The sequence below is a fragment of the Schistocerca gregaria genome, chromosome 3 (assembly GCF_023897955.1).
Source record: "Schistocerca gregaria isolate iqSchGreg1 chromosome 3, iqSchGreg1.2, whole genome shotgun sequence".
Lineage (NCBI taxonomy): Eukaryota > Metazoa > Arthropoda > Insecta > Orthoptera > Acrididae > Schistocerca > Schistocerca gregaria.
The window spans coordinates 270,880,544-270,894,712 of record NC_064922.1 but is presented as its reverse complement, the minus strand read 5'-3'; the positions used below and the strand labels follow the sequence as shown (position 1 = coordinate 270,894,712).

At 42.8% G+C, this 14,169-nt stretch overlaps 1 protein-coding gene across 1 annotated transcript in view; it reads right to left on the bottom strand.

The window, feature by feature from the left end:
* Positions 1–14,169, bottom strand: part of LOC126355394 (dynein beta chain, ciliary) — a 677,699-nt gene that overhangs the window by 585,820 nt on the left and 77,710 nt on the right. Inside the window, exon 10 of the mRNA XM_050005692.1 lies at positions 6,403–6,513. Within this exon, the coding sequence (XP_049861649.1) occupies positions 6,403–6,513 (111 nt within the window). The remainder of the gene's footprint in view (positions 1–6,402; positions 6,514–14,169) is intronic.

Genomic DNA, 14,169 nt, shown 5'->3' with positions numbered 1-14,169 from the left:
GGGTTCAACACTTTAAATCGGAAACAAAACGGCAGTCTGTGCAGTGTCACTACACAACCTCTCCTCTGAAGAAAAAGCTCACAGCTGCAATCTCAGCCCGTAAAGTCACGGTAACGCTCTTCTGGGAGTCAGAAGAGGTTATTCTGTTTGAGACCCTCCTCATTCACAACGATCAACTTCGAAGTGTATTGTGCTACCCTCAAGAAAATGAAGAAACGACTTCAGCGTGTTCTTCGCCAAAAAATGCAAACGAACTGTTCCTTTCACGTGACTGTTTAAGGCCACCCACAAGTCTGCGCACCTGAAAGTAGCTCACAACAACATCATCCATCCTACAGTCCAGACTCGCACCTTACGACGTCCATATGTTGGCCCAATGAAGGGTGAACTCTGGGGGAAGCAGTACGTGGATGAGGCACAGATTATTAACGCAGCTCCGACGTCGTTCAGCAGAGTGACACCATACGAGCATACAAGCCTTTCCACTAAGGTGGTATTAGGCCGCCGCGTTGAAAAAAAATGGTACAAATGGCTCTGGGCACTATGGGACTTAACATAGGAGTTCATCAGTCCCCTAGAACTTAGAATTACTTAAACCCAACTAACCTAAGGACATCACACACAACCATGTGAAGCGCCTAGAACCGCTCGGCCACTCCGGCCGGCGTTGCGTTGAAAGGAAATTATGATCAAAAATGGGGTTCTGTAACTAAAAGAGTGGGGGGTAATATGGTGCATTTGTATTCTCTATAAAACCAACATGCTTTCACAAAAAAACTGCGTTGCATTCGTTATTGAACACCCCTGGTATAATGTTAGTAATAATAAAACACTCGTTCGACCTATACTTGAGCATTGCTCATCAGTGTGGGATCCGTACCAGATCGGGTTGACGGAGGAGATAGAGGAGATCCAAAGAAGAGTGGCGCGTTTCGTCGCAGGGTTATTTGGTAACCGTGATAGCGTTACGGAGATGTTTAGCAGACTCAAGTGGCAGACTCTGCAAGAGAGGCGCTCTGCATCGCGGTGTAGCTTGCTCGCCAGGTTTCGAGAGGGTCCGTTTCTGGATGAGGTATCGAATATATTGCTTCCTCCTACTTATACCTCCCGAGGAGATCAAGAATGTAAAATAAGAGAGATTCGAGCGCGCACGGAGACTTTCAGACAGTCGTTCTTCCCGCGAACTACACGCGACTGGAACAAAAAAGGGAGGTGATGACAGTGGCACGTAAAGTGCTCTCTGCCACACACCGTTGGGTGGCTTGCGGAGTATAAATGTAGATGTAGATGTAAATGGTCTCACTTCTGATGACTGATTATACTGTGTTGTTAGTTCAGGAAATGGTAGAGATTGAGCGGCATGCGAGGAACTCGAGGAACGTCGAAGATATGAGAGCGAACATTCGGAAGGGAATATTTGTTCCTGCTAATGCAGCATTTCTTCTTCAGCCATGTTTGTGGCAATTTTAATGTTCGCCTGCCTGTTTGGTGAAAATTGCTTCAGAGTCTTGGTGTAGCCTTGAAAAATAATGTCAACGTCATCCACATGTGGATCAGTTCTTTTTCTTTTTAGGTCCTCTAGAATAGCGTTACTCGAACACTTTTCTTTTGGTACGAGCTGTTTTGCTGTTAGCTTTTGCTTCGTATAACTATTTTTTGGTAATATGTCCGCAGGGTCAATATTTCCACCCTGAGGTTGCGAAGCTACATCTTCAGGCGGTTGTTCTTCATATTGTTTCTCTTCATTAACATGTGTCCTGTGAATTTCATGCCGATTTTGGTTACTGTCTTCATCCTCAATATTGGACACGGTATCGACAAAAACAAAAAAAATCCATATGCTGGGTCAACTGCCAATTTGCATAGATTTTTGGGCGCCTGCGCCTGGTTAATTTTTTTTACTTCTCAGATACTTGCCATAAGCGTCTCTTATATTCCTCCACTTCTGTGTAAGCTGTTCACCTAAGAAAAAAATATTTCAGGTATTTGGCCGCTGGTGATTCCCATAGCACAATCGGACACAGTTTCCGCGTCGAGTTTTCAACAGCTAGGCAAGTTGCTACAGGACTTTGTAAAGGGATGTGTGAGAGAATGCAGGAAATGCAGGTGCATTCACCAACAGAGGGAGCCTGGAAGACGTCTGCTGAAAAATATGAAACAATGTGAGGATTTCCAATTTGCAATGGCAGTATTGACAGAAAACATGTAAGTATGCAATGTCCAAATAACAGTGACTCTAAATACCACCGCTATTTAAAAAAGTATTCTGTAGTTCTTTTGGCAATCATTGGAGCAGATTGCAATTTTTTATGTATTGACATTGGAGGTTATGGGAAAAACAGTGACAGAGGTATTTTTGGACCTACAAACAAGGGAAAATGATTTGAAAGTTTCAAAATGAATGTGCCAAGAAACGAAAGCCTTCCTAAGCAAGATGATTTCTGTTCTTATGTTCTTATAGGTGATGAAGGCCTCACACTAAAGGAGTGTATATGAGACCACTTCCCTATAGTCAATCGAGACAAGAAGCAAGGAAAAACTTTTATAGTAAAAGGTTATTCAAAGCGAGAAGAGTTGTAGCAAATGCCTCTGGGATTTTAGCTGAAAAGTTGAGAATATTTTATAGACTAATTGAACTTCCTGTCAACAATGACACGTTAACTATACGCAGAACTTGCATTCTTCAAAACTATTTAAGAACAATAGGCAATGAAAACGAAAATTTGGAATTACTGGAGCCAGCAGAACATTCAAGAAATGCATTTTAGGATTTGGAACACGATTCAAGGCGAGAGCCACACTTTCGACGTTTCACATATGCGAAAAGTTTGTAAATTATCTCAATCAATAATGTTGATAAATTTAAACAATGTAACTTAAAACTTGTATAAAAACTGAAGTTGAAAATAGTTATGTACTTATCATCTTCATTAAGCTCCTTCCCAGTGTGATCCCATATTCTCCACCCTTCTTCCTGTTATAGGTTGACTCTAACACAGAAGATTACAGCAAACAGCCACTTTTTACAAAGCTATTTATTTATTTAAACAGCACCGTTACCGGTTTCGAACCGAAAGGTTCGTCTTCAAACGGGTAGTTCACGTTTTAGATTGGATTTCGCCTTTTGTTTCCCCAACTGACGAAATTTCCTTGGGGTGGTGGTGCCCTACAACCAAAAAAGTTGCCAGACAGTGCTTTTTAACTGTAATTGTGCGTCACAACGATCTTAAGTGATGTAAACAAATTATTATTATTAAAGAAAAGATGTTTCGCCTACTTACTATGAAGAATCTGCGCCATTTCGTATCAGTTGTGGAAGTAAAAGGCGAAATCTAATGTAAAACGTAAACTAGCCGTCTGAAGATGAACCTGTTGGTTCGAAACCGGTAGTGGCGCTGTTTAAATGAATAAATAGCATTGTAAAAAATGGTTGGTTGCTGTAATCTTCTATGTAAGAGTCAACCTATATTTTGTACCCAGCTACAGGCTCAAAATGCCGGTTTTTGACAAAACTGCTTGTGGTGTGCATACTGCAAGACCTTCGGTACACACACCTTCAGATTATTTGACTTGTCACTCTAACGACGTAGGCGAGTGTCAGCAATATGTCTGGTGGCCTTATGGTAGCGTGTTTATCTTCTGCCGTTAGGTCAGACAATAGAAATGCCACTTTCACGCTTAGAGTAGCAGATTGACGGTGACCAACTTTAAACAGAACCTGATTAATTTTCACACACATTTATTAAAATAATAACAAGCATAAAAATTACTTACTTGGGTCTGGATGCTATTTACAGTTGACAATCTGAAGTTCCTTTGGTAATGGTACGTTAATCTTATTCTCACATATGTCTCTGATACTTGACAAAAAAGTGTCTATACATTTATCTTCATAGCTAAGTACAGGAATATGGTAATCTTATTAGGCACAGACTAAAACTTGACTATATACTGATACAGACAAATGTAGAACTCGTGCAGACTGGTACAGACTAATGCAGACAAATACAGACTGACTAATCGGAGGTCTGTACACTCGTTATAATACCTCGAGCGTTCAGGTATCACTGCGCGAGTGTGATCCGCGGGGAGAAAAGGTTCTACGGTAGCAGCAATCTCATCTGCTACGTGACACATTAATACGCGGATCGGCGGAAGCAGAATTTGGTCTGTCTCTATGGCAGCGCCATCTCGTAGTGCAGAGAGGGACGAGCGCTGCGCCTGCACTGTTGTGCTTAGCGTGGCGCGCTCTAGTGGGAAAGTTGTGTACACGCTGACCACGCGGAACTATGTACACAACACTTGCTTCTTCCTGTTGTTCCTGTAAGCATCATTATTGACGTCATACAGAAGCGGGTATTGCTTGACGGGAGTGAGGAGCTTCTCGGCTTGCGACACGGAATCGGAACGCGGGAAATACCGTGCACGATACGAACTGTGACTGGGACGCAGACGTGCGTGGCTGTACAGGCTCACATCGCGCAGTGCAAACGCTTCCCGCAAATTTCCCGCTCCTGCCCTCTCGCGTTGGTGTGAGTGGGCTTCTATTGCAACAGAAAATGGATGTGGGCATTTGGAACAGTGGATGACAATATACTGGGTGATCAAAAAGTCAGTATAAATTTGAAAACTGAATAAATCACGGAATAATGTAGGTAGGGAGGTACAAATTGACACACATGCCCGAAATGACATGGGGTTTTATTAGAACCAAAAAAATACAAAAGTTCAAAAAATGTCCGACAGATGGCGCTTCATCTGATCATAATAGCAATAATTAGGATAACAAAGTAAGACAAAGCAAAGATGATGTTCTTTACACGAAATTCTCAATATGTCCACCATCATTCGCCAGCAATAGCTGTAGTCGAGGAATAATGTTGTGAACAGCACTGTAAAGCATGTCCGGAGTTATGGTTAGGCATTGGCGTCGGATGTTGTCTTTCAGCATCCCTAGAGATGTCGGTCGATCAAGATACACTTGCGACTTCAGGTAACTACAGAGCCAATAACCGCACGGACTAAGGTCTGGGGACCTGGGAGGCCAAGCATGACGAAAATGGCGGATGAGCACACGACCATCACCAAACGACGCGAGATCTATCACGCGCCTAGAAATATAGGGTGGAGTGCCATCCTGCATAAACATCTCACGTTCCAGCAGGTGTTTATCAGCCAGGCTGGGGATGATGCGACTCTCTAACATATCGGAGGACCTCTCACCCGTCATGGTAAGCAGTTATAAAAGCAGAATCACGCATTTCCTCGAAGAAAAAAGGCCCGATAACGGTAGATGTGGTAAATCCAGCCCATACCGTGACTTTATAGTCGTGCAATGGAGTTTCTACGACAGTTCTAGGATTTTCGGTAGCCCAAATTCTGCAGTTGTGGGTGTTGACAGACCCTCGGAGTGTGAAATGAGCTTCGTCGGTCCACAACACGTTACTCAACCAATCGTCATCTTCCACCATCTTTTGAAACGACCACACCGCAAATACCCTCCGCTTCACTAAATCGCCAGGTAAAAGGTCATGATGCCGATGGATTTTGTACGGATAGCATCGGAGGGTACGCCTCAGTGCCAGCCAAACAGTAGTGTATGGAATGCCGGTGCGACGTGTGACTGCACGAGCGCTGACTTCTCCGTGTATAGACGAACCCGCTACCGTCTCCATTTCTTCCTGAACTGTCTCAGCAGCATTACACCTTGTACTCGGTCGCCCACTACGGGGTCTATCATCTACACAACTCGTGGCTTAGAACTTCGAAATCATTTCGCCACAGCTGCATTTCTCAACGGACCTTTACCCGTTTGAATGCCCTTCCTATGGCGATAGGATCGTAACGCTGAACTAGCACATTCCCCATTCTGATAATACAGATTCACTAAAAGCGCCTTTTCGGGTAACGTCAACATGCTGCGACTGCTGGCGCATCTGATTCTCTCTCTCATTACAGCTCCTTTTATACACGTCATGCGCAGTCACTGCCGTTTTTCTGTCCAGCGCCATCTGTCGCACATTTTGTGAACTTTGTTTTTTTTTTTGTTCTAATAAAACCCCATGTCATTCCAAGCATGTGTGTCAATTTAAACTCCCTATTTACATTATTCTGTGGTTTATTAAGTTTTCAAATTTATACTGACTTTTTGATCACCCGGTACGATCAACATCCCCACAATTCGGCAGCTTCAATGAATCTAATCGTAAAATGGTTTCAGCTGGCTACTGTATACCAGCCTCTCTCCTTTCCGGAATGAAGGCCATTATCAAGGATAATGCTACACGATTAAGCGTGAAGTTTCCTAGGGTGATTAATTTTTTAATCAGTGTGCTTACCAAGTGGTAGGCTATAATGTCGAACAAATTAACACATTTTGCAGAAATATCTTAGCAGCTTTACCTCTGAGGTGGTGACCTCGACATCCAGCATGTCGACGATGGCGTCATACCTGCCGGTGAACTCCTGCTTGATCAGCGGGCGATCGAGCACCGAGCCCACGATCTCCACCAACTGCAAAGCAACACGCGACACACCTCAGTACCTTCTGCAATGTAATGATCCACTGCAAAAGACAGTTGCTAATGTATAACATAATTCAGAATGCACGATGTATTTACTGGACTGTTGATACAAACACAAGGCAGCATTCTCAGTCAGTTGGTTGGTTGGTTCTTTTGGGGAAGGAGACCAGACAGCGAGGTCATCGGTCTCATCGGATTAGGGAAGGGCGGGGAAGGAAGTCGGCCGTGCCCTTTGAAAGGAACCATCCCGGCATTTGGCTGGAGCGATTTAGGGAAATCGCGTAAAACCTAAATCAGGATGACCGGACGCGGGATTGAACCGTCATCCTCCCGAATGCGAGTACAGTGTCTAACCACTGCCCCACCTCGCTCGGTTTCTCAGTCAGTATACGAGGAAATTTTTTCATTGAATCACTCTCTGATCTAGTCTATCGCCTGTTTTGAATCACCTCGAAGAGAACGGTCTGTTGACAAACAGTCAACACGGATTTAGAAAATATTGTTCTTGTGAAACACAGCTAGCTCTTTATACACACGAAGTTTTGAGTGCTATTGAAAATGAGTTCCTAAAATACTTCCAAAAGGCTTTTGACACTGTACCACATAAGCGGCTTGTTGTGAAATTGCGTGCTTGTGGACTAACGTTGCAGTTATGTGACTGGATTCGTGATTTCCAAGCCTGCCGGAGTGGCCTAGCGGTTCAAGGCGCTTCAGTCTGGAACCGCGTGACCGCTACGGTCGCAGGTTCGAATCCTGCCTCGGGCATGGATGTGTGGGATGTCCTTAGTTAGGTTTAAGTAGTTCTAAGTTCTAGGGGACTGATGACCTCAGATGTTAAGACCCACAGTGCTCAGAGCCATTTGAACCATTTGAACCGAGATTTCCTGACAGAGAGGTCACAGTTCGTAGTAACTTGAGTTCCCCAAGTTATAGGCCCTTGCTGTTCCTTATCAATATAAAGGATTTAGGGGACAATCTGAGTAGCCGCCTTAGGTTGTTTGCAGATGACGCTGTCCTTCATCGCCCAGTATACTCATCAGAAGATCAAAACAAATAGCAAAAGGATTTAGAAAAGGTATCTGAATGGTGCATAGATTGGCAGTTGACCCTAAATACATGAAAAGTGTGAGGTCATCCACATGAATGTGCTAAGAGGAATCCGTTAAACTTCGGTTAAATTATAAATCAATCTAATCTAAAGGCCGTAAATTCAACTAAATACCTAGGAATTACAATTACTAACAACTTAAATTGGAAGGACCACATAGGAAATGTTGTGGGGAAGGCGAACCAAAGACGGCGTTTTATTGGCAGGACGCTTAGAAAATGTAAGAGATCTACTAAGGAGACTGCCTACACCACGCTTGTCCGTCCTCTTTTAAAATACTGCGGTCTGGGAATACATCGAGAAAGTTCAATGAAGAGAAGCACGTTTTATATTATCGCAAAATAGGAGAGAGAGTGTGAAGAACATGATACAGGATTTGGGATGGATACCTTAAAGAAAAAAAGCTTTTTTTCGTTGCGGCGGAATCTTCTCACGAAATTTGAATCCCAACTTTCTTCTCCAAATGCAAAAATATTTTTCTGACGCCGACCTACATAGGGATAAACGATCATCATAATAAAGTAAGGGAAATTAGAGTTCGTACGGAAAGATATAGGTGTTCGTTTTTTCCGGGCGCTGTTCGAGAGTAGAATAACACGGAATTATTGTGAAGGTGGTTCGATAAACCGTCTGCCAGGCACTTAAGTGTGATTTGCAGAGTATCCATGCAGACGTAAATGTAGTTGTTTAAAATTATTACTGTTGCACGGTGTGAAATGTCCACAACTTCTGTTCGGGAATTACTGGCATACAATTCTAGAAGCGTCGACTGGAATGTCATTATCCTTGAAACCAGATGCCGAAGCAGAGGCTCGCTTTAACTGATCGTGAATATTCAGCTGTTGTAAACCTTAGGTGTTCTTCCCTGCAGTCACTTCTTTGCAGCTCTTCACTCTTTGGGCAGCAGTTATTAGGTTTTCGGTTGGACGGCAGTTTGCTAAGATGGTGGTCAGTCAAGATAACAATGTGTTTAGCGTGCTTTCGTGTCAGGAATACTGGTCAATTGCAGATGTCTGCAGCTCCAAAAGGAATGGAAAGTATCACACTTTCATAATGCAAATGTACTAACACAGAACCGACAGATCAGTAGAATAATGGAAAAATGAAGAAGTAATCATTATCGTTTAGTATTGGAGCTCTAACAACAGCCGTGTTTGAGGATTAATAGAAATTCAGCTAAAATCTAATTTAAAAGAATATTAAGTGCACCATCTGCAGGGATGTAACCAAAGTACACTGCTGGACATTAAAACTGTAACACCAGGAAGGATAACAACTAAAACAAATTTACTTATGAAGTGTATATAATGTTGTAGAAAGAATAGACGGTCAACTTTGTGGGTGATTTGAAGTTGTACCGGGTCCGTATTTTAGTACATAGAGCTGTCACCTGCGGCAGCCAGAATAACTCTAATTCGAGTAGGCATCGAACCGAATTCAGATGCGATGACAGATAAGTGTACGCCACTCCATGGTGTTTCAGTTCTGCATCATACTAGAGTTCATCAATCTTTGCGGTTGGCGAATATTGACGTGTCATTCTTCCGGCAACCCATGATCACATGTTTTCAGTGGATGAGATATCTGGGGAATTTGCTGGCCAGGATAACAGTCGAGCAACTTCTACGTCGAAGGCGATCTGGACAGCAAGGAAACAGGCGGTATTGTGTTGTCTTGTTGGAAAACAATGTCACGGAGACTTCTAATATAAGGCACTGCCACTAGCCTTAATACAGGGTGATCAAAAAATCAGTATAAATTTGAAAACTTAATAAACCACGGAATAATGTAGATAGAGAGGTACAAATTGACACACATGCTTGAAATGACATTGGGTTTTATTAGAACCAAAAAAAGTACAAAAGTTCAATAATGTCCGACAGACGGCGCTTCATCTGGTCAGCAATAACTAGTATAACAAAGTAAGCCGTCGATATGTTACAGAATCGCAGCATCCCCAGCCTGGCTGATAAACACCTACTGGAACGTACGATGTTTATGCAGGATGGCGCTCCACTCCATAGACGCGTGAAAGATCTCTTGCGCGCGTCGTTTGGTGGTGATCGTGTGCTCAGCCGCCACTTTCGTCATGCTTGGCCTCCCAGGTCTCCAAACCTCAGTCCGTGCGTTTATTGGTTTTCTGGGTTACCTGAAGTCGCAAGTATATCGTGATCGACCGACATTTCTAGAGATGCTGAAAGACAACATCCGACGCCAATGCCTCACCATAACTCCGGACATACTTTACAGTTCTGTTCACAACATTATTCCTCGACTACAGCTATTGTTTAGGAATGATGGTGAACATAATGAGCATTTCCTGTAAAGAACATCATCTTTGCTTTGTCTTACTTTGTTATACTAGTTACTGCTGACCAGATGAAGCGCCGTCTGTAGGACATTATGGAACATTTGTATTTTTTTGGTTCTAATAAAACCCCATGTCATTCCAAGCATGTGTGTCCATTTGTACCTCTCTACCTACATTATTCCGTGATATATTCAGTTTTCAAATTTATACTGACTTTTTGATCACCCAGTACATCATAAATATAGCGCCTACAGTCGAAATTACTGGCTATGGGAACGAGAAGTGATCATGTCGTCCACCCAGTGGCGTTTTCAGGCCAGGGGTGTGACCAGCTGACGACGATGTGTTGTGACAAGACGGTCTGTGCATCACCTCAAGGCATCGCAAGTAGATAACACTTATCTGCTGTAAGTCTCTGTATTTCCATCTTTTTAGAAATGATTGCGGGAGTCGACTGTTCGATATGGGATGTCAAGTTAAACACATTTCAGCCGTCCAGTTTCCGAACTTAATTTATTTGGCTACAGTTTCAGCGTTTTACTACGCATCTTCAGGACCCTGACCGATGTGTGGGAAGATTCTAACTCGGTTCTGATCAGAACAGTCAGCAGATGACTGTTGAAGTGATCTGTATAGCAAAGATCTACTATTACCAGTATTGCTGGCCATTGTTTTGATCAGAACCAAGACAGTTTCTTCCCCAACGGCGGTCAGGGCCCTAAAGATGGCGTACTAAAACACTGAAACTGATAGCCAGATAAGTTTGGAAACTGGACGGCTGAAAGGTGTTTAATTTGACGTCCTGTGTCTGCTGTAAGGTTAACTCTGAGGATTAAAATGGCTACGTGTCCTGTTCCAAACCCAAAGAAAGCAGGTGTTGACAGATGTGAAAATTACCGAACTATCAGTTTAATAAGTCACGGCTGCAAAATACTAACACGAATTCTTTACAGACGAATGGAAAAACTTGTAGAAGCCGACCTCGGGGAAGATCAGTTTGGATTTCGTAGAAATGTTGGAAGACGTGAGGCAATACTGACTGTACGACGTATCTTAGAAGATAGATTAAGGAAAGGCAAATCTATGTTTCTAGCATTTGTAGACTTAGATAAATCTTTTGATAATGTTGACTGGAATACTCCCTTTCAAATTCTAAAGGTGGCAGGGGTAAAATACAGGGAGCGAAAGGTTATTTACAATTTGTACAGAAACCAGATGGCAGTTATAAGAGTCGAGGGGCATGAAAGGGAAGCAGTGGTTGGGAAGGGAGTGACTCAGGGTTGTAGTCTCTCCCCGATGTTATTCAATCTGTATACTGAGCAAGCAGTAAAGGAAACAAAAGAAAAATTCAGAGTAGGTATTAAAATCCATAGAGCAGAAACAAAAACTTTGAGGTTTGCCGATGACATTGTAATTCTGTCAGAGACAGCAAAGGACCTGGAAGAGCAGTTGAACGGAATGGACAGTGTCTTGAAAGGAGGATATAAGATGAACATCAACAAAAACAAAACAAGGATAATGGAATGCAGTCGAATTAAGTCGGGTGATGCTGAGGGAATTAGATTAAGAAATGAGACACTTGAAGTAGTAAAGGAGTTTTGCTATTTGGGGAGCAAAATAACTGATGATGGTCGAAGTAGAGAGGATATAAAATGTAGACTGGGAATGGTAACGAAAGCGTTTCTGAAGAATAGAAATTTGTGTAGCCAAGAAGAGAATAGACGTTTTCGAAGTGTGGCGCTACAGAAGAATGTTGAAGACCAGATGGGTAGATCACATAACTAATGAGGAGGTATTGAATAGAATTGGGGAGAAGAGAAATTTGTGGCACAACTTGATTAGAAGAAGGGATCGGTTGGTAGGACATGTTCTGAGGCATCAAGGGATCAGCCAATATAGTATCGGAGGGCAGCGCGGAGTGTAAAAATCGTAGAGGGAGACCAAGAGATGAATACACTAAGCAGAGTCAGAAGGATGTAGGTTGCAGTAGGTACTGGGAGATGAAGAAACATGCACAGAATAGCGTAGCATGGAGAGCTGCATCAAACCAGTCTCTGGACTGAAGATCACATCAACTACAACCTGTCCTGTGGTAGAAACAACTGCATTGGACTCGGCAGTGTAAATATTTGGAAAATGAGAAATCCCAAGGAGCCAAAGGTTGAGTAGCTATGTAGTTTTCAGTCCTCGACCGTAAGCTGCTATACAAGAAATATGAAGTTGGTGCAGAGAGACTGCGCAAAAATTCCAGTCCTACGAGAGGTTTACTGGTGCCAGTGTCAAGTGCGGAGAAGCGAGATGAGGAAGTGCACTGTTCCTTGCCATTTTTGGTGTAAATGATAATAACAGTAATCCCCTGTACTGCTTTTGTTGGGGACCGCCTGTTGTTACTTTTCCTTTCCCACAGCGGAGACTTCCGGCATGATGCCTCTGCTCAACGTTCCCAAGCCCAAAAGACTGTTGGACAATTACTTCGCACGAGTGTAAACACGCAAGCACGCAACCATGTGCTTACAGCAGGTCTGAAACAATTCTGCGAATGGAAACCTTTCTGCGGCCAATTGACACCCATAGTTTAAGGTAATTTCTTGAGCGCTCCGGAGCGCCGACCCAGCTGGGCAATTCCAGAGATGGAATTGTATGCGGTGGCACTCACACACAAAAGAGTTTTGTTTCTACTGTTTGTCAGTCCGTATTAGTTAGCGCTTCTGATTTCACCTCTTGGTTTCTCCTATCTAAACAATGGCGGCGTTGTTCCAAACCACGACAGACGAAAGCAATCTGGCAGTGTTCGTTCTGTTCATCTACATCTACATCTACATGGGTATTCTGCAAATCACATTCAAGTGCCTGGCAGAGGGTTCATCGAACCACCTTCATAAATCTCTATTATTCCAATCTCGTATAGTGCGTGGAAAGAATGAACACCTATAGCTTTCGATACGAGCTCTGATTTCCCTTATTTTATCGTGGTCATCGTTCCTCCCTATGTAGGTCGGTGCCAACAAAATATTTTCGCACTCGTAGGAGAGAAGATTCCTTCGCAACGAAAATCGCCTTTCTTTTAATGATTTCCAGCCCAAATCCTGATCATTTCTGTGACGTTCTCTCCCATATTTCACAACACTACAAAACGTGCTGCCTTTCTTTGAACTTTTTGGATGTACTCCTTCAGTCCTATCTGGTAAGGATCCCACACCGCGCAGCAGTATTCTAAAAGAGGACGGACAAGCGTAGTGTAGATGTCTCCTTAACAGGTCTGTTACTTTTTCTAAGTATCCTGGAAATAAAACGCAGTCTTTGGTTAGCCTTCCCCACAACATTTTTTATGTGTTCCTTCCAATTTAAGCTGTACGTAAATGTAATACATTGGTATTTAGTTGAATCTACGGCTTTTAGATTAAACTGATTTGTCGTGTAACCGAAGTTTAACGCGTTCCTTTTAGCACTCATGTGGATGACATCACACTTTTCGTTATTTAGGGTCAACTGCCACATTTCGCACCATTCAGATATCTTTTATAAATCATTTTGCGGTTTGTTTTGATCTTCTGGTGATTTTATTAGTCGATAAACAACAGCGTCATCAGCTAACAACCGAAGACGGCTTATCAGATTGTCTCCATAACCGTTTATACAGATAAGGAACAGCAAAGGGCCTATGACACTACCTTGGGGAAAGCCAGAAATCACTTCTGTTTTACTCGAAGACTTTCAGTCAGTTACTACGAACTGTGACCTCTCTGACATGAAATCACAAATCCAGTCACATAACTGAGACGATATTCCATAAGCACGCAATTCTACGAGCCGCTTGTGTGGTAGAGTGTCAAAACCCTTCCGGAAATCCATAACCACGGCATCGATCTGAAATCCCTTGTCAATAGCACTTAACACTTCACGTGAATAAAGAGCTAGTTGTGTTTCACAGGGACGATGTTTTCTAAACCCATGTTGACTGTGTGTCAATAGACCGTTTTCTTCGAGGTAATTCATAATGTTCGAATACAGTATATCTTCTAAAATCTTGCTGCATATCGACGTTAACGATATGGGCCTGTAATTTAGTGGATTACTCCTACTATATTTCTTAAATATTTGTGTGACCTGTGCAACTTTCCAGTCTTTGGGTATGGATCTTTCATCGGGCGAACTGTTGTATATGATTGTTAAGTATGCAGCTAATGCATCAGAATAGTCAGAAAGGAACATAATTGGTATACAGT